The sequence below is a fragment of the Plecotus auritus genome (assembly GCF_963455305.1).
Source record: "Plecotus auritus genome assembly, chromosome: 8".
NCBI lineage: Eukaryota > Metazoa > Chordata > Mammalia > Chiroptera > Vespertilionidae > Plecotus > Plecotus auritus.
This window is the reverse complement of record NC_137782.1, coordinates 76839562-76860730: the sequence shown is the minus strand read 5'-3', so window position 1 is coordinate 76860730 and position 21169 is coordinate 76839562. Positions and strand designations below refer to the sequence as shown.

The 21169-nt window shown below is 39.8% G+C and overlaps 1 protein-coding gene across 3 annotated transcripts in view; it reads left to right on the top strand.

Moving 5' to 3' along the window:
* Positions 1-21169, top strand: part of SEL1L2 (SEL1L2 adaptor subunit of SYVN1 ubiquitin ligase) — a gene marked incomplete at both ends in the record, with an annotated part of 122013 nt that overhangs the window by 59362 nt on the left and 41482 nt on the right. For 2 of the 3 annotated variants that reach the window (XM_080684224.1, XM_080684223.1), the window contains 7 exons: positions 1469-1522; positions 2182-2241; positions 2332-2413; positions 3917-4071; positions 4711-4767; positions 19426-19494; positions 20914-20991. In XM_080684224.1, coding sequence (XP_080540350.1) covers positions 1469-1522; positions 2182-2241; positions 2332-2413; positions 3917-4071; positions 4711-4767; positions 19426-19494; positions 20914-20991 — 555 coding nt within the window. The remainder of the gene's footprint in view (positions 1-1468; positions 1523-2181; positions 2242-2331; positions 2414-3916; positions 4072-4710; positions 4768-19425; positions 19495-20913; positions 20992-21169) is intronic. The other variant, XM_080684225.1, reaches the window with a different exon arrangement.

Below are 21169 nucleotides of genomic sequence, written 5' to 3'. Positions count from 1 at the left end.
ATGACAAAAGAAATTAAATGGCTAGTAAGTAAGAAAAGATAATCTCACCAGAAATTCAGGAAACCCTAATTTAAATAAGTTTTTTTTTATATACATTAGATTGGTAAAACTGAAAAATTGAAGATCAGTGATATCCAGTGTTGGTGAGATTATGAGGGAATGGGTAATTCACATACTTTTGGTAAGAGTGTAAATTTGTATAACACTTCGGTAGGCAATTTGGCAGTACCTATTAACATTTTCACTACAGAAGCACTTTGACTCAGCAATTCCATTTCCAGTTATTTGTCCTAACAAATATATCCCTGGCCCGGCCAGTGTGGCTCAGTGGTTGAGTGTCAACTATGAACCAACCAGGATGTCACAGTTCAATTCCCGGTCAGAGCAGATATCCAGGTTATGGGCTCAATCCCCAGTGTGGGTTCTGCAGGAGGCAGCCGATCATTAATTCTCTCTCATCATTGATGTTTCTTTCTCTCTCTCTCCCTGTCCCTTCCTCTCTGAAATCAATTAAAAAATATATTTAAAAATATATGTATATATATACCTGTGCATGTACAAGAATTGCAATGTTTTTAGTAAGAGCTGAAAATTTCAAATGCCCTACATGGCTAACAGTAGAGAAATGGCTATGTTATGAAGTTATGGCATGTCTACCTGTAAGTATTGGCAGGAGGAAATCTCCAAAATGTATAAAAAATTAAAAAGATATATTTATGTTATGAAAGTTTGGTGACACTTGGAATACATACACTAAAATGTATCCACAATGTTTAAGAATAGTAAACGAATTGGGAGTATAATAATGAGGGGAGACTTGCTCCATGAAGTATCAAGCCATACTTTAAGCTACAGTAATCAACATAATTGCAAACCACATTTTGTTTATCCATTCATCCTCTGATTATGGACATCTGGGTTGCTTACAACTTTAGCTATTGTGAATAATACTGCTATAAACACAGGTATACAAATATTTCTTTGAGATCCTGTTTTCAGTTCTTTTGGATATATACCCAAAAGTGGAATTGCAGGATCATATTGTAATTCTGCTTAACTTTTGAAGAATCATCATGTTGTTTTCCCCAGTGGCTGCACTTTTACATTCCCACCAATGGTGTACAAGGGTTCTTATCTCTCCATATCCTTGTTAACATTTCCTGTTTCCTAGTTTTGCTTGTTGTTTGTTTTGATAGTAGCCATTCTAATGGATATGATGATATCTGATTATATTTTTATTTGTATTTCCCTAATGGTTAGTGATGTTCAGTATCTTTTTATGTGTTTATTGGAGATATATATATATATATATATATATATATATATATATATGCACTTTGTTATGGTATAAGAAATAAGTTAACAATACTAATTATTATGAAACAAATACTTAAAATACCCCTTACCAATATAGATAAGAATAATTGTGAAATAAATGTATTTACTGACTTTTTCTTTTGAGCTTTAGGCATTGGGGTTTTTGTCTTCTTATGGAATAGGAATGGAATATAATCAAGCCAAGGTAAGACCATTCTATTTTTTTCTGAAACAAAACTGATTTTTTTTTAAAGGGACATTAACATTGACTAGAGTCTATGCTTTAGTAAGGGGTGGGAACATCCTGCACGCAGGCTGTATAAGGCTGACAAAATCATTTGAGCTGGCCCTGCCAATGCATTAGGGGTGAGTTAATTAAAGGCTTGATCAAATATAGCAGGCTAATTTTTAGTTGATACTTTTGTATGGCATGCAAATGATGTTATAAACATCCCAATGGCCCTTGGCAGAAAAGGGTTCCCCACCCCTGCTTTAGATAAAGGGGCTCACTCTAGTACAGTGATTAAAAGCACCAGCTCAATAGTCAGAGAAGTTTAGGGTTAAAATACCATAACTTTTTTAATGTTCTGTATTTCAGTTTCTTCATTAAAGATAGATTATATGTATTTCATAGGGATTTGTGATGAGTAAATACAATCTCATATACAATGCCCTTTTCACAGACTGCAGAGATCACTAAGACTCCCTCCCTTCCTCAAAAAATAATGCCAACTGTCTTTACAAATGAAGAGAATGAAATATGGAATATATTTTGGGTTCATTTCTGTGCTAAGAATAAGAAAAGCAATGATTAGTTTTTGAGTTTCAAATTCAGATTATATATATTCATTTATTTTTAACTAGGCACTGATATATTACACCTTTGGAAGTGCTGGAGGAAGCATGGTGTCCCAGATGATATTGGTTTGTAAATTAAATATTCTTGGACCCAGATAGTTATGTTGTAAATACAGCATTGTCAGAATACTAAGAATATATATGCCTGTGTTTTAGGGATACAGATATTTGTCAGGAATCAATGTTCTACAGAATTGTGAAGTTGCCCTATATCATTACAAGAAAGTGGCAGATTATAGTGAGTAATCCACATAGTTTATTTTAAGATAAACAGACTTGCCAAGCATTTAAAAAAATAAATCAATGCCAATTGACATATTTATGAAAGTATTAAAAGACTATGCTTTTAATATCTGTTATAATACAATTCTTTCAATGCAATGTAGTTTTCTGATTTCTTAATAGTTACTTCTCAAGTTTTAAATTATTGTGCTCATCTTTTATTTTTGTTAGTACATGACCCCAAACAATTCTGTTTTACTTGTTTTGTGATGTTCTTTCCTTCTATTGAGAATTTGAATGTAGCATCAATAAATATTAACATTTATAATATGGCATGACTTGTTTAAAATTCCAGGATAAATGGATATAAGGTACACACATTGGAGATCTCTATTACTGCACTTGAGAACAATTCAAGTAATCATTATTTTATCACCCTACCCTTTATCTATAAAAAAATAGAGCATGAGATTAATATACGTTCCTAGAATAATTTTCAAAGCTGTATGTCACATTTCATCATGCAACATCACTGAATCAGACTACATAATAGAATTTTAAATAAAAGTCTGCCAAGAAGTGAATAAGGTAAAGTCCATTTGGCTAATTTCTATAATCACAATAACATTTAAATACACATTTTTGGCATTATTGGGATCTAAGAAAAAAAGGAAAATAACTAATTTTGAATTTAAGATGCTATATAAAACAAGATCATTTCATATGTTTAATGAAACTAGAATCAATATATGTATAGTTCAAACTGCATGCTTTGTTGTATTTATTAAGCATAGTTATCTTTATATTTATTTTCAGATTACCCATAGGAAGTAAGGAACAGTTATTGCTCTTATATTGTAGTTTCAGTCTCTGAAAAAGATAGTGGTAGAAAGGGTCAGTTGCTTGTTTCTAAAATCCAAAAAAGCTGTCCTTTTTTCTCTACTTTTCTTTTTTTTTAAGTTTCACTCTATCTACCAGAGTGGTTGTGTTATTAGTCATACAATAACTCTCTTTTTTTAAGGTGTGACAGATTTTTGTTGTTGTTTTTAATATTTTTTTTATTGACTTCAGAGAGAGGAAGAGAGAGGGAGAGAGAAAAACATCATCAATCGGCTGCCTCCTGAATGCCCTCTATTGGGGATCGAGCTCACAACCCAGGCATGTGCCCTAACCTGGAATCAAACCAGTGACCTCCTGTTGCATGGGACTACACTCAACCAATTGAGCCACATCAGCTGGACAGCTGTCTTTTTTTCTTATACCTACTTGGCCAAGATCCTGAGTAGGGTTTGATATATGTTGATACAAGATTTGTATGGGTTGCAAAGCTTGCTTGCACTTTTCTCAGAACCAAATAAATCAAGCAAATTTGTATCACCTAAGGATATTTCCTTTGTTAATAGATCAGATCTCTGCACAACTTAAAGAGAATAGACCTAACAGTGTTTTCTCTAAGTTGACTGTTACCTTTTGCAAACCTGTGTATTTTGGCTATTCTCTGGCTTGTTTCTACTCACAGTTGCTGACAAACTGGAAAAAAGTGAAGGTATTCCAGTGGAAAAAGTGAGACTAACTGAGAGACCTGAAAATCTGAGTTCTAACAGTGAGATTCTGGATTGGGACATATATCAATACTATAAATTTTTGGCTGAAAGAGGAGATGTTCAGATACAAGTAAAGTATACAGACAAACTTGAATTTTAAGAACATTTAAATTACAAGGGGCTTGATTTGCTCTGAGTCTTAGAGGGGTTAACAATGCCCCATCCTAAATGAGAAAGGGAAGAGATACCCTCTCCCCTTTGTCCTACTCTTTTTTTGTCCCCTGCTACTTGCAGTTCCTCTGGCCTATAGAAGAGCCAGTTGCCATAGTAATGGCAATTTTTTTTTACATTTACTCCTAAAAAATCATTTTTAAAAAACATAGATTTTAATTATAGAAAAAAGCACCATCCAATGTTGGTTTTAATATTAATGAACTCCTTCTTACTAGGATCCAGAAATGTTCTATGGGAGTGAGAATGGGATGGTGTTTGTGGGCCTTTCATAGCCAAGAGTTAAGGCCTCTAGGTTTATGTGCCCACGTGTTGCTATACACTAGCAGGCCACTCATTAAAGAAGCCATATGCTCAGCATCAACCAATTACCCAATGAAAGATATAGTCTGGAATGTTTTCCTGCTTTTTTTTAAGACATGCCAACTGCGTCAAAGTGGATCAACACACTATAGTAAAATCACCAAGTAAAATTTTTCTTTTCTTTATTTAAATTAATACAACTGCTAAAATAATTTTCAAAAATCATATTTCCTAGGTTTCTCTTGGACAATTACATCTAATTGGGAGGAAAGGTCTAGATCAGGATTACTACGTAAGTCAATCTCAAGATTCCATCATGTGGGGAGGGGAGCATAGTAGTGAGGGAGCCAGTGAAACGGGAGCGGGTGTGGAAGAGTTGCTGGGGAAAGCCTGCTGCTGCTTCCTTGGTCAGATCAGTTTTCCAGCTTTTGAAGAACAACAAAGTTCACCAGAGGGAGCATCCTTCCTATCTGCCTCCAAGTACAAAGGGGTAGAGGCTTCTGAAGGAACAGTTGGGGCAGGGGAGTTCCCATGCTCTGAACCTAACCTCTTTCTATCCAAACAGACTTTTGGACTGGGGTAAGGTGAGGAGGATACCCCACCTGCTGGCCTTGGACTTGCCCATTCCCCAAATCCACCTGGAAGTCTCCTACCAAGGAGTCTGAGGACCAGCCTCAGCCCCATTTAGCTAGATCAGAGGACAGACAGCTTTCAATGTACAGCAATTAGAAAAATTATTCATCATATTTATGAATTTTCAAAGCTTCTTTCAATCATCTTGCTTAACCTTACTTATCCCGTGAGGTTAGAAGATTAATTAACAATTCATATTTAGTGAAGAAAGAGCAAATCCTATACAGGATCCTCCTCAATTAGATACCAGAGCCCTGGGATGAGGTCTTGTCTAGATCCTGACTATGACTTCAAGGCCCCAGATCCCCATAGGCCTGGGGAAGTAACTAGGATTCTTTTTAAAAGATGGTTTTTCAGCCCTTGTTATTTTATAGGAGCCACGTGCTCAAAGGAGCACATACCCTATTTTAACATGGTCCCAAAAGCTAAGCAATAGAAATTACTTTCTAAGGCAGTTACTTTAAAGAGTAATCTGCTCTTACCTCCCATCTCATTTCATATTGTTATGATATGAGTATGTCATTGGTAAGATAGTTTTTATATGAGATATATTATATAAATTCAAAGTTCATAAAATGTGATAAAAATAGGTAGTAATGGAAATAAGCATATGTGTGCCAACGACAGTTCAATTGAAGGTCTTCAGATTAAATTATATTAATCATTAGCCAAGGTTTTAGCTCTTTAGATGGGAATTTCTGGATTCACAAAATTATTCCAATGTCAGATTTCAGCCTGCAATGAATTTCTCATGCAACCATGGGATGCATAACTAAGAAGAATTCTCCATTTTCCGCAAGCATGAAGCTTGATCATTAAGGCATTAAAGTTTTCAGCTACAGAGAAAATCCACCAATCTTTGTAGAGTGCATAAAACCCCACGAAGCTAGGTACTTCTGGTCAATTCCAGCCACCTAGTTTTGTGAACACCAGATGGGAGGTAGCTGCCTCCAGGTGAGGATGAAGTGCTATCCAAGGCTGGCATTGAAGGATTTGCTTCTGTAGTGGCAACAGCCAAGCAGTTGCCATCACTCAGGAGCTCCATATAGCCCTCCCATGAGCTCGGTCACAGGGGTTTTACATCTCTATTATACAGATGTGGAACTGAGGCTGGAAAATGAAGTAAATTGCTTCAAGCCTCACAACTAGGTAGTAAGGTTATTATGAAGCAAAATTTGAACATAGGGCTTCAGCATTTAAAACCTGTGCTCTTTCCATTAAACCTTATTTCCTTTTGACCGGGGGAGGGGGGGATAGGGATTCTAAAATCTAGTTTCTTCTCTTATAAAGCAAAAACAAGGAACGACATAATCTCTCAGATTGCTTCAGATCTAACTTTCTGATGATGGGTTAGGCCCCATGCTTCCCATCCATACATCTCAAAATAGCTGGTTTAGCCCTGGCTGGTGTGGCTCAGTTGGTTGGAGCATCATCTGGAGTGCTGAATGGGTCATGGGTTTGATTCCTGGTCAGGGCATATACCCAGGTTGCAGGTTCAATCCCTGGTAGGGGCACATATGGGAGGCAGCCAAATGAGCGCCCTCTCTCTCTCCCTTTCTCTCTCAGTTGAGGTCTCTCTCTCCCTCCCTCCCTTCCTTCACCCCCCCCCCTTTCTCTCTCTCTAAAATCAATTTTTAAAAAGCCACACAACATATTCTTGGGTGAGGATTAGGGGGGGAAAAGCTGGTTTAATTCCACAACCACCACCCATGGTTCAGGCACATTCTGGCACATGCACAGGCTGGTCCTTGCTGCTTTCCTCAGCCTAATAAACTGGAATTTCCATGAGAGACTCCAGTCAAGGTCTTGGTGCTCAACATTGATTGGCTTAAAATTAGTTTAGGCTGCATCAGGAAACACTCACAAACTTAGGAAGCTTAAAACAATAACCACTTATTTAATTCATGATTTTGGCAGGTCAGTAGTTTTGATTGAGCTCAGCAGAGTAATTCTGGTCTTGGCCAGACTCAACTAAAGTTGGCTGGGGTTGTTCATGCATCTATAGTTAGCTAGAGTATTATTGGCCAGAGCTGGTTGGCTTATGATGGACTCATCTGTGACAGGATGACTGGATCTCTCCATATGCTCTCATTCTCCAGCCAGTTGGCTCAAGCTTTCACATAGCAAATTGCTTTCGTTCTAAGGTTCTAAGAACACAGAGCAGAAAGTCTGTTGAGGCATATGGTCAGAACTCACAAATCACTTCTGCCACATTCATTTAGCCAAAGCAGGTCACAAGGCCAGCAGCATTAAAGAGGTAGAGGAAAAGGCATCTCCCCCTAATAGGCAGAACTGTAGAGTATTGTGATGGTCATTTTTGCAACAAGCTTATTTGCACCAGAATCAACTTGGAATGGCATGGGAAATGTAAAGGGGAGAGAGAAGATAAAAGTATAAACCCAATTTCTGAAAGACTTAATACAAATCTTCCCATGGCTAACTTCTCATCCTTTAAGTCTTACCTCCTCAGAAAAGATTTAATTGATCAACTCTACTCTTCCATCACATCATACCACTCTGTGTTTATTTTCCTCTAGCCTGTATCACTCTCTGAACTATATTGATTTTGACATGTTTATTGTCTCCCCAAAATGGAATACAAGTTCTTATCTGTCTTGCTCACTACTATGTATCTTGTACTCAGATTAGTACCTGGTACACAGTCCTATCTAATAAAAGAGTAATATGCAAATTGACCATCACTCTGCTATACCCACAAGCCACGCCCACCAGCCAATCAGGAGCAAATATGCAAATAAACCCAACCAAGATGGCTACAGCCACAGAGAGCAGGAGGGAGGCTTGGGTTTCCCCGGCAATGGGGAAAGTGGATGTTATCGGAATCCTGAAAGTCTACAGCTACGGCACCCACCAAACAGCTGCAAACCCCAGAGCACTGGTCCCCAATTGGCACAAACACACGGATTCAGAGGAGCTCAACACTCCACCACGGAAAGGTCAGATTTTTCCTGGGATAAGGTGAGGCCTCTGCTCCTGGCAGGAGAGAGAAACGCACACACTGCAGGAGCTGGAGGACCAGGGGAAGTCTGCACCTAGAAAAATCTGTGGCTGTTGGGGCTGGCATGATCTGTGAATGTGGAAGGGGTTCTCAGAGCTGCTAACAGAGAGGATCTCTAAAAAGCAACTCATTTTGATCTGATGCAAAAGGACATCCTAAAAATTTTAAAAGTGTGCCAGCTGCTTGGACACATTGTGGGGAATGAAGGACTGCACAGATTTTCACACAGCCCCGGAGTTCGCACACTTGCACTTTCTCCTCTTTAAATCCTTGCTTCTGTTTGCTGAGCCCAGTGCATGGAATCACCCAGTTTGGGATACCCTAGGAGACTTCAGGGGAAAGTTGTTTTTCTGGAACCTGGGGATCGGAGTGTGGAGTGACCTTTGGAGAACCAGCTCTGGAGCAGCCCACTCCCACAAACTGGTATTGAGTGCCACAGGGAAAGCAGGATCTAAGCACAGGCTAGAGAGGACCTATAGATCCGGAGGTCAATCCAGAAACACTGCCACCCAGGGGCTGAATCACAAATTGACTCTTGTATAATCACAAATAAAGGAATACAAGAGAGTAAGACACACTGCCTGCTTAAAAATCAGGACTGGCTTACAACACTGAGGAGCAGTGGAACACAGGGAACTGCAATACTGTCCTGACAGGGAAAGAGGCGTGCCAAACAGAACAATAGAGGAAGTGAATGACCTTCACTACTGCACATTTTATTTTTATTTCATTTATTTATTTATTTATTTATTTATTTATTTATTTATTTTCATCTTTTACTTAACTGATTTATTTTCTTTTTTCCTCACTTGATTTTTACCTTTTTAATTATTACATTTTTATTTTCAATCAGTATTATTACTACTACTATTTTACCTCTTTTTTAAAAAAAGTGTCATTTTATTTTCTCTTTATTTGACTTTGAGATTAGTGTTCTACATTCTATTTTCATCTTTCCTTTAGCATCATTCTACTCTATCTCAACTCTACCTTTATGCCATCACTCTCTTCCTAACTTTTCCCCTTTTGTTGTCCTGTTTCTCTTACCCTTCTCCTGCTTTAGATTCTCCCTATCCTTTCTTTTTACCCCCTGTTAAAATTTCACCCTAGTTATATATCTAATTTCCAATCCCCTGCTCTGAGTTCAAACACACATCTCTCTTCCCTGCCTTTACTATCCAAAAAATTGTTTTTCTCTCTGTCCTTTTGTTGTTGTTTGCTTGAATGTTGATTATATCGATTTTTATGATTGTTTGTGAGATTGTTTTGCTTATTCTCTTTATTGTTTTGTTTTTTTGTTTGCTTTGTTTTTGTTTGTTTTTTGCTTCTGTTTTCCCTTGCCTCACTTGATATTAGTTGTTGTGTGTAGTTTGTATTCATCTCCAGGTACTTGTTGCTGACATTTGCTGGGATTAGTGGCTGTTCTATTGCAGTTTTCTCCCCATATATATAGTTTTTTCCCCTTTTATTTCTATTCTCTTTCTTTTCTCTCTTACTTTTTTTTTTTCCTTTTCCCAATTTCATGTTGGCACTCCTTTCTTTCTTTCTTTTTTTTTTCTCTTCTTCTTTATCTCCTATCCCCTAATTTGCCTTTCTCTGGTGGTCACCTTTATTTGGGGTTATTAATATTGTGAATACATTTCTGTTCAGTGCCTTGTGTGTTGTACCTGGTTGTGTTGTATTTTGTGCCTTTAAATCAACACAGGAGAGAGAGAACTACATAATCAGACACCCGGAGAAGAGAGACCATGGGGAGACAAAGAAACAGCCCACATATGAAAGAAAAGCAGGCATCACCAGAAAAGGAAGTAAACAAAATGGAGGCAAGCAACCTGCCAGAGAAAGAATTCAGAGAAATGTTAATAAGGTGGCTGAAAAGAATGGAAGACAAATTCGACAATATGAGCAAGAACCAAGAGGAAATGAAGAACAACCAAGAAGAAATGAAAAATGACATCACTGCTGTAAAGAACTCAATAGAAAGCATCAAGAGTAGACTAGAAGAAGCAGAGGACCGCATCAGTGAGCTGGAAGACAAGATGGGAAAAAATACCCAAGTAGAGCAACTTCTAGAAAAAAAAATTAAAAGGCAGGAGGAGAGCCTAAGGGAACTTTGGGACAACACAAAACAAAACAACATCTGCATAATAGGGGTTCCAGAAGGAAAGGAAGCTGAGCAAGGAATAGAAAACCTCTTTGAAGAAATAATGACAGAAAATTTCCCTGATATAGGGAAGAAAAAACCCACACAAATCCAAGAAGCTCACAGAGTCCCAAGCAAAATGAACCCCAAAAGACCGACGCCAAGGCACATTATAATTAAATTGGCAAACACCAACGACAAAGTAAGAATCTTAAAAGCGGCCAGAGAGAGACAGAAAGTTACATACAAAGGAACCCCCATCAGACTAGCGACTGATTTCTCAACAGAAACTCATCAGGCCAGAAGGGAATGGAATGAAATATACAAAGTCATGCAAAGGAAGGGTCTGAATCCAAGAATACTGTACCCAGCAAGGCTATCAATCAAAATTGAAGGTGAAATCAGGAGCTTCACAGACAAAAAAGGACTGAGGGAATTTATTAGCATCAAACCAGCAATGCAAGAAATGCTAAAGGGTCTGCTGTAAAAAAAAGAAAGAAATAGGAAGCGAAGAAGGAACACAGGGGTAAAGAATAAAAATGGCAACAAATAAGTACCTACTAATAATAACTTTAAATGTAAATGGATTAAATGCCCCAATAAAAAGACATAGGGTAACGGACTGGATAAGAAAACATGACCCATATATCTGCTGTCTACAAGAAAGCCACCTCAGAAAAAAAGAGGCACACATACTGAGGGTGAAGGGATGGAAAAAGTTTTTTCAGTTGAATGGAAGTGAAAAAAAAAGCTGGGGTAGCAATACTTATATCTGACAAATTAGATCTCAAAGTGAAGGACATAACAAGAGACAAGGAAGGCCACTTCAGAATACTAAAGGGAACAATCCAACAAGAAGAAATAACTCTGGTAAACATATATGCACCCAATACCAGAGCACCCAAATACATAAAAAAATTCCTGGACAATATCAAAGGAGAGATTGACAGCAATACAATCATAGTAGGAGACTTTAATACCCCACTATCACCATTGGACAAATCCTCCAAACAAAAAATGAGCAAAGAAACATCAATCCTAAATGACTCACTAGACCAGATGGAATTAATTGACATCTTCAGAACATTTCACCCCAAACCACAGAATATACATTCTTCTCAAGTGCACATGGATCATTTTCAAAGATAGACCATATGTTGGGTCCTAGGCAAAGTCTCTTCAAATTCAAGAAGATAGAAATCATATCAAGCATCTTCTCAGATCACAGTGGCATAAAACTGGAAATCAACTACAATAAAAACAATCCAAAAAAAATCAAACACATGGAGACTAAACAGCATGCTATTAAACAATGACTGGGTTACCAGAGAGATCAAGGAAGAAATAAAAAACATCATGGCAACAAATGACAATGAAAACACAACAATCCAAAATCTATGAGACACAGCAAAAAGACTTCCCTCACAATCTTGAGAGGGAAGTTCATAGCTCTACAAGCCTACTGCAAAAAACAAACAATAGTAATAAATTACCTAACCCTACAACTCAAAGAGTTAGAAAGAGAGCAACAAGAAAAGCTCAGTGTAAGCAGAAGGAAGGAAATAATAAAGATCAGGGCGGAGATAAATGACATTGAGACCAAAAAAACAATACAAAAGATCAACAAAACCAAGAGCTGGTTCTTTGAAAGGATAAACAAGATTGATGAACCTCTAGCCAGGCTCACCAAGAAGCAAAGAGAGAGGACCCAAATAAACAAAATCAGAAATGAAAGAGGAGAAATAACAACAGACCCCACCGAAATACAAAGGATTGTTAAAAAATACTATGAACGACTCTATTCCAACAAACTGGACAACCTAGAGGAAATGGACATATTCCTAGAAAAATACAACCTTTCAAAACACAATCAGGGAGAATCTAAACATTTCAATAGGCCAATATGGAAAAATTGAAGCAGTCATCAAAAAGCTTCCAGCAAACAAAAGCCCGGGGCCAGATGGCTTCACAGGGGAGTTTTACCAAACATTCAAGGAAGAACTAAAACCTATCCTCCTCAGACTATTCCAAAAAATTCAAGGGGAAGGAACACTTCCAAGCTCATTCTAGAAGCCAGCATCAACCTAATACCAAAACCAGATAAAGACAACACAATGAAAGGAAATTACAGGCCAATATCCCTCATGAACATAGATGCCAAAATCCTCAACAAAATTCTAGCAAATCGGATCCAGCAGTATATCAGAAAGATCATACACCATGACCAAGTAGGATTTATCCCATGAATGAAAGAATGGTACAATATTTGCAAATCAATAAACGTGATACATCACATAAACAAATTGAGAGATAAAAATCACATAGTCATATCAATTGATGCAGAAAAAGCATTTGACAAAATCCAACACCCTTTCTTGATAAAAACTCTCAACAAGGTGGGAATAGAAGGATCTTACCTCAACATAATAAAAGCTATATATGATAAACCCACAGCTAACATCATACTCAATGGGCAAAAACTAAAACCATTTCCCCTAAGAACAGGAACAAGACAGGGATGCCCACTCTCACCACTCCTGTTCGACATAGTACTGCAAGTATTAGCCATTGCATTAGACAAGAAGAAGAAATAAAAGGCATCCAAATTGGAAAAGAAGAAGTAAAGCTGTCCTTATTTGCAGATGACATGATATTGTACATAAAAAACCCAAAAGACTCCATCAAAAAACTAATAGACTTAATAAATGAATTCGGCAATGTAGCAGGATACAAAATTAATGCCAAGAAATCTATGGCATTTCTATACACCAATCGTGAACTTACAGAAAGAGAGACTAAAAAAGCAATCCCATTTTCCATCGCACCAAAAAAATTAAGATACCTAGGAATAAACTTAACTAAGGAGGTAAAAGACCTATACGTGGAAAACTACAGGACACTGAAAAAAGAGATAGAGGAAGACATAAACAGATGCAAGAACATACCATGTTCATGGATTGGGAGAATCAACATCATTAAAATGTCCATACTACCCAAAGCAATCTATAGATTCAATGCACTCCCCATTAAATTACCAATGGCATATTTCACAGACCTACAAAGAACTCTCCAAAAATTCATCTGGAATAAAAAAAAGACCCTGAATAGCCACAGCAGTCCTTAGAACAGCCGTGGGCAAACTACGGCCCACGGGCCGGATCCGGCCCATTCGGCTGTTCTATCTGGCCCGCAGAGCCGAAAGAGCGGAGGGTTCTCTTGCTCTCCCCTCCGCTCCTTTACTTTGAATTTACATTAGTTCACACAAACACTCCATCCATGCTTTTGTTCCGGCCCTCCGGTCCAGTTTAAGAACCCACTGTGGCCCTCGAGTCAAAAAGTTTGCCCACCCCTGCCTTAGAAAGAAGAACAAAGTAGGTGGGATCTCAATACCAGATTTCAAGCTGTATTACAAGGCCACTTCTCAAAACAGCCTGGTACTGGCACAAGAACAGACATATAGACCAATGGAATAGAATAGAGAACCCAGATATCGACCCAAACCACTATGCTCAATTAATATTTGACAAAGGAGGCATGAACATACAATGGAGTCAAGACAGTCTCTTCAACAAATGGTGTTGGGAAAATGGGACAGATACATGCAAAGAAATGAAACTACACCAACTTACACCATACCCAAAAATTAACTCAAAATGGATCAAGGACTTAAAAATACAATGAGAAACCATAAAAATACTAGAAGAATCCACAGCCAGAAAACTCTGACATATGCGGAGCAATTTCTTCACTGATACTGCTCCTAAGGCAATGGAAACTAAAGAGAAAATAAACAAATGGGACTACATCAAAATAAAAAGCTTTTGCACAGCAAAGGAGACCATCAATAAAACAACAAGAAAGCCCACTGCATGGGAGAACATATTTGCCAATGATATCAATGATAAGGGTTTAATCTCCAACATTTACAGGGAACTCATGCAGCTTAACAAAAGGAATATAAAAAAACCCAATCAAAAAATGGGCAACTGATCTAAATAGACACTTTTCGAAAGAAGACAGAAGGAAGGCCAAGAGACATATGAAAACCTGCTCAAAGTCACTAATCATCAGAGAGATGCAAATCAAAACAACAATGTGGTACCATCTCACACCTCACACCTGTCAGAATTATCAACAAATCAACAAATGACAAGTGCTGGCGAGGACGTGGAAAAAAAGGAACCCTCATGCACTGCTGGTGGGAATGCAGACTGGTGCAGCCACTATGGAGAACAGTATGGAGTTTCCTCAAAAAACTAAAAATGGAACTCCCATTTGACCCAGTGATCCCACTTCTAGGAATATATCCCAAGAAACTAGAAACACCAATCAGAAAGGATATATGCACCCCTATGTTCATAGCAGCACAATTCACCATCGCTAAGATTTGGAAACAGCCTAAGTGCCCATCAGCAGATGAGTGGATTAAAAAACTGTGGTACATCTACACAATGGAATACTATGCTGCAGTAAAAAAGGAATTCTTACCATTTGCAACAACATGGATGGAGATGGAGAGCATTATGCTAAGTGAAATAAGCCAGGCAGAGAAAGATAAATATCACATGATCTCACTCATTTGTGGAATATAATGAATAACATAAACTGATAAACAAAAATAGATCCAGAGACAGAAAAACATCTATCAGAACGTCAAACCTCAGGGAAGGTAGGGGAGGGTGGGGGTAGGGGGGAGAGATCAACCAAAGGACTTGTATGCATGCATGTGGGCCTGATCGGTGGACACAGACAACAGGGGGGTGGGGTCATGAATGGGAGGTGGGGGGTAATTGGGGAATAAAAACACATATGTAATACCTTAATCAATAAAGAAATTTTTTTTTAAAAAAAGAGTAGGAATTTATTTTTCCCAGTTTTGGTGGCTGGAAGTCTGAGATCATGTTTGGGTAGGACTGCCTTCCAGTTTGCAGATTTCTCATATATCTCAAATAGCAGAGGGGTGAACTAACTCCCTGGGGCCTCTTTTTTAAAGGTACTAATCTCATTCACGAGGGCTCTGCTAATCACCTTCCAAAGGCCTCACCTCCTTACTATCACCTTGGATGTTACATTTTCTATATATGAATTGGGTAGACACAAATATACAGACCATAGCAGATGAATAAATAAATGGATAAATGGATGGATACTTGGTCTTACCCTTTGAAAGCAAGAACTCAGGTTGGTTCATGCTTATCCATCAAAAAAACTTGCATGGTATTTTCACATAGTGTTTAATAAAGTAATAGCATTAAAGACAAGTTAATTTAAGTAGAAAGAATAGAGAATGGAAATGCCAAATAAGCCACGTTAGTGGAGGAGTATGGAACAGGGAATTACAGAAAGCTTTAATTCCTTTGCTCTTTATGGGATCACTATATTGAAGAATGGGGAAAGCTCCAGGATACTTGTTTGTTTCTGGGGAATAGATTATTAACTTGTAACAGTTCAAATCTAGTTTTCCAGTGTGAAACATCTTTCTAGAACTCTCTATTGCCATATTTGAGAGCCAAGTTCTGAAACTGGACTTTGTAAAAGGTTACACAGAATCACAGTACTAGAGCTGGAATGGGCCATAAAGATTAAAATCCAGCCCCCTTGTTTTAAAGATTTATGAATTACTAGAGGCCCAGTGCATGAAATTTGTGCACCAGTGCAGTCCCTAGGCCTGGCTGGCAATCCAAGCGCAAGCGTCTGGCATGGAAGGGCAGGTCCCAGCTGACCTCTGGGCCCTGGGCAGCACCTGGGCCGCCAGGTCCCCATGCACCCCCCCTCTGCCTGAGTCACAGGGCCCGAGTCCCCACACAGAGATGCGGTGAGTGCAGCTGGCTCCTGCACAAACCCACAAGGAGCCCAACTGGCCCCTGCGTTCCTGGCGGCTGTGGCCCAGCTCACCCAGAAGAGGCCGTGCAGGTGCGGGACAGGTTCCTCGTGGGCACCCAGCACCTGAGCGCAGGGGCTTCCCCAGTGCATGAGCCCTGGCATCCCAGGGGAGGGTAGAGGGAGAGTGAGAGTGAGCTCGGCAGACACCCCACATTCTCACCGCACCTTCGTCTCCATCACCCCCACCCCCAGGTAGCTGGCGAGAGGTCGCAGTCCCCCACCCAGGCGCTGCAGGAGGTTGGTCACCGCCACCCACACCTAGTTCCCCAACCCATCGCAGGGCCTGCCCGATCAGGCAATCAGGGCCTGCTGGCTGCTGCGCCATCTGCGGGTGATCTCCCTCAGTGTGTGGGAGCCGGGCGGCGGCCCCGCCCCCCACCACTGCTGCTGGTCACCTTGTCCTGGCGCTGCCCATTCACCTTCTCCACCATCCCGCCATGGTCCCGCTTTCATCAGAACCCATCAGGGCGGCAGCGTCTCCACTGCTTCCCGCTGCCAGCGCCGCATCGCTGATGCCCACCATGTACCGTGCCACCCCCTGGTGGTCAGTGCACGTCATAGCGCCCAGTGGAACTCCCAGTCAAATTCCCAGTTGAGGGACAATTTGCATATTAGGCTCTTATTACATAGGATCCTTTCATTTACTTAATAATTCCAGAAGTATTTCCTGAGTGCCTAACATACAGGAGACATTGAGCTAAGTACAGAGGATTCAACATTGGAGGAGAAAAACAATTAAGCACAGTTAAATCAATGAATGCATGTCCTGATAGGGAAGGATAGGGTGCCCCAAGAGCACAGAAGAAAACATGAATGAGGAAACCAAGGCCTGGAGACACTATGACTAGCACAAATTATAGTAATCTAGGGGTATATTTGGGTCTTGGCTTAATGGAGACATTCATAAATAAATGCCTTTATTTTTTATATTAATGAGCTCTGATAAATGTAATTGGTAAATCATACATTTAATTTATTTACCAGCAAATGATTGGTAAATCATACATTGCTACAACTTGCTCCTATATAATTGACATATTATTCCAGACACTTTAGACAGCACTTGTTTCAAGATCTCCTCATGTTCATAAATTTCCAGTGGCTCTCTTTTCTACCAAATAAAATAAGAGACCTTAGCCTGGTATTCAAGACTGTTTATAATATGGCCCCATCATATTTTTGCAAGTCTTGGGTTTTAGATATTCTACTTAAGCCATACTGAAGTAGTTACTATTTTCTGGACACTCCCATCTCCATTCTTTGCTCATGTTATTCCTCCAGCCATTGATGCCCTCTGCACTGGTGAATTCTATCCAGCTTTCATGAGACCCTTATAATTTAAGCCCTCCCCTTTCTATTTTATTTTTTAAATCCTCACCTGAGGATATGTTTTCATTGGTGAGAAAGAGACAGAGAGAGAAAGAAAGAAGAGACATTGATATGAGAGAAAAACATCTATCAGTTGCCTTCCATACAACTGCAACCTGGTTATGTGCCCCGGCTGGAATCGAACCTGCCACCCTTCAGTAGACGAGACGATGTCCCAACCAACTGAGTCACACTGGCCAGGGCTTAAGCCCTTCTTCTTGAACTGAGAAAGCAGAGGGCCAAGTAAATGGAAGTTGGATTCAGGCTTGTGGGACTCTAGTACCAGCTGCATGACTCTTGAGTGTCACTAAATAGGCTCAGATATTAATAATACCATCCTTTTAGTGTCATTGTGAAGGTTACATAAGAAAAAACTGTAAAATACTTATCACTTAACTGGTTTGTATTATTCCATTCCCTTCTGATTCTTTTTGGTGTTCCTTTTATTGCACCTATTACCTATTACCTTATTGCTATTTAGATATATTCCTTTCTTCTCATCAGTATTGCTAGGGAGCAGATGTTGACACCGTGTTTTTTGTTCATCTATGAATCACTTAGAATACCTTTTATACTACCATATATACAGTAGTATGGAATCAAGCATTTGAAAGGGTAGATGAAGAACAGGAGGATGGATGATGGATGCATGATGTGATGAGGTCCAGCACCAGAGAGACTGACTTTACTAACAAGCATGTGGTTGTCAAATAAGTTGGCAATATTTCTAGAGCAAATCCTATATAATAAAAGGCTAATATGCAAATTGACCAAACAGCAGAATGACCAGTTGCTATAATGCACACTGACCACCAGAGGGCAGATGCTTAATGCAGGAGCTGCCCCCTGGTGGTCAGTGCGCTTCCACAGGGGGAGCACTGCTCAGCCAGAAGCCCTGAGCTGGGCTCATGGCTGGCGAGCACAGTGGCGGTGGTGGGAGCCTCTCCCACCTCCACAGCAGCACTAAGGTTGTCTGACTGCTAGCTTAGGCCCGCTCCCTGCAGGGACATCCCCCAAAAGGCTCCCCGACTGCAAGAGGGTGCAGGCCAGGCTGAGGGACACCCCCCCAAGTGCACAGATTTTGTGCACTGGGCCTCTAGTTTATACATAAAAACACTACCCACATGTTTTTCTTAAACATTCTCTCCTCTTTGGGAAGGAGCAGAGCCTTGCACATCAACTGAGTCAAGGTTATTTAAAGAGCAGAAGAATTGTGTCCTAATAAGACACTTTGGAGAGTTCTGCACTTCTCATTCCTGGGGCTGATTTCTTTCATTACTCCATATGGTCTCTGAGGAAAACTTCTGGAAGTTCAGGATGAGGCTAGGGAATGAGGCAGCAAGGTACAGGGCAACCCTTATGTGTTCTAGACTGAGCCATACATTTAATGTCATGACCTAGAGAGAATCAGAGGCTTTGCTGGCCTCCTTCAAATTGACTTAGAAAGAATTGGCTTGAAGTTCACCTCTGCAGGAAGATCTGGTCTCAGCAGGCAGCCATGTGTGTCTGGTCCTATTCACTCTGCCTTATAAACATTAGGATAAATCCTGCCAGTTGTATAAACTGTCTTATAAGTACATAGTATCAACATAGAAGCTTACTTTTTCAAAACACTAGACTGTTAGGTCTGCAGCTGGGACTCATTTGTCCTCCACTAAGCCACATGCCCATCGAGCTTTTCCCAATGTGAGAAGTCCTCACATTCTAAATATGCATATGAGATAGACATATAATCTCCAGCTCTTCCGGTTTATGGTTTAAATAGCATTTGGAATAGTACCTTGAAGAAAGTGGACGTTGCATAGATATTTTTGAATGCATGTTGAATGAAACTGTTTGCTTTGAAAAACCATTTTGTAGGATATGTTCATGATTACCAATAATACTGTTTCTTTTCTCTCCAGAAAGCTTTATACTACTTCTTAAAGGCAGCAAAAGCTGGGAGTGCAAATGCCATGGCATTCATAGGAAAGGTACATGCTTCCTCTTTTTTTTTAGCATTTTATTATTTATTATTATTATTATTATTATTATTTAATTGTTTGAAGTATTACAAATAGTAGTACATATGTCTCTTTTTTTTCCCCCATTAACCTCCCCCCGGCCTCCCCTTCCCCCCAGTACATGCCTTTACCTGCCCCCCCCTCCAGTGTCTTTTATCCATTGGTTATGCTTATATGCATGCATACAAGTCCTCCGGTTGATCTCTTACAGCCCCCCCTCCCCCAGCCTCCTCTGCCTTCCCGCTGTAGTTTGACAGTCTGTTCAATGCTTCTTTGCCTCTGTATCTATTTTTTCCCCATTTCTTTCCTTTAAAAAATCTTGCCTCTGCAGACTAGAAATAAGCATATAATAACAAAAAATGTTTGAGTCCCAATTTCAATGTCCAACAGTTCTGAGTCCCTGTTTCAATGTCAAACAGTTCCTTATGTGTACATGTCAGCAATGATATCTGGATGGTGGGCACATGGTGGCAATGCAGGTCCAACCCTCTCTGGTTTGGTCCTAGGCAACCTGCTGCGTCGCACAGCTGCTGACTGTTTACATGCTTCATCTTGATGAATAATTTTCATTTCCTAAATGGTATCAGCTGATTGAACCCAGCGTAGGTACAATGATGCAGGCCTCTTTCACGGAAGCAGCTGAGCGAGGCATGTGGCTACACACTGATGGTATTCTTGAGGGGATAGTTTGGGAAGGATCCCCACAAAACAGAAGCTTTTATCTGGGACACCAAACACAACCTTGAAAGTTCACCTGTCTTAGGGCTCCTTGACTGAATATAGCTCAGAATCCCTCCCATGACCCCTTCCCCTGGCATGTAACAGGAGACCCAGGATGGTTATGCATCCAAGACTGGTACAGTCCTCAATCCAATGAGTGCCTCCTTCCTTAATTCCAAGAATGAGACCCAGATCCAGGCTGACCAAAGTGCAGCCTTGGGCTGCCTCTGATGGGAGCCCCCTCCGGCTCCTGAGCAGCCTTTGTGGAGGGTCCCTCTAGAAGGGCATGTTATGTCTTCTTCAAAGACCACTCTCTCTGCCAGGTGCTGCCTTTGGCTCCCTGCAGCCAGTTTGCATTTATTAGTAACTGTGGGGACAAGTGCCCAGCTTCCAGCTTCCAGAAGTGCAATCTACAATAAATGCAGATACAAGGAAATGAAAAAAACACAAATAGGACTCGTGTTTTGGTTCTTGTGCAAGGTCACTCCCGAATGTATGTAGTAGATTGTTTCTTTAGTTTTTCCTTTTTAAAAAATTGAAGTGAAATTCATGGAACATAAATTAATCATTTAAAGGTATACATTTCAGTGGCATTTACTATATTCACAGTTTTGTATAACCATCACCTCAAATTCCTTCGTTTTTACACCCTCTTTAATTTTTTTCTAGATGTATTTAGAAGGTAATGATGCAGCACCACAAAATAATGCTACTGCTTTCAAATACTTTTCCATGGCAGCCAATAAGGTATGTACTCAGCCCATTTCTGCAAATGCATAAAAGCATTTGGCTTGTATTACATGGACTCCTAAGCTTCATGCCTGGCTACTAGAGCTGGGAGGAGTTTGGTGTCCAGGAGAGGAAGAATATTGTTAACAATAAAACATGGGGCTTGGCTGGTAGGAGGTATGTCCTGTCTTCTTGG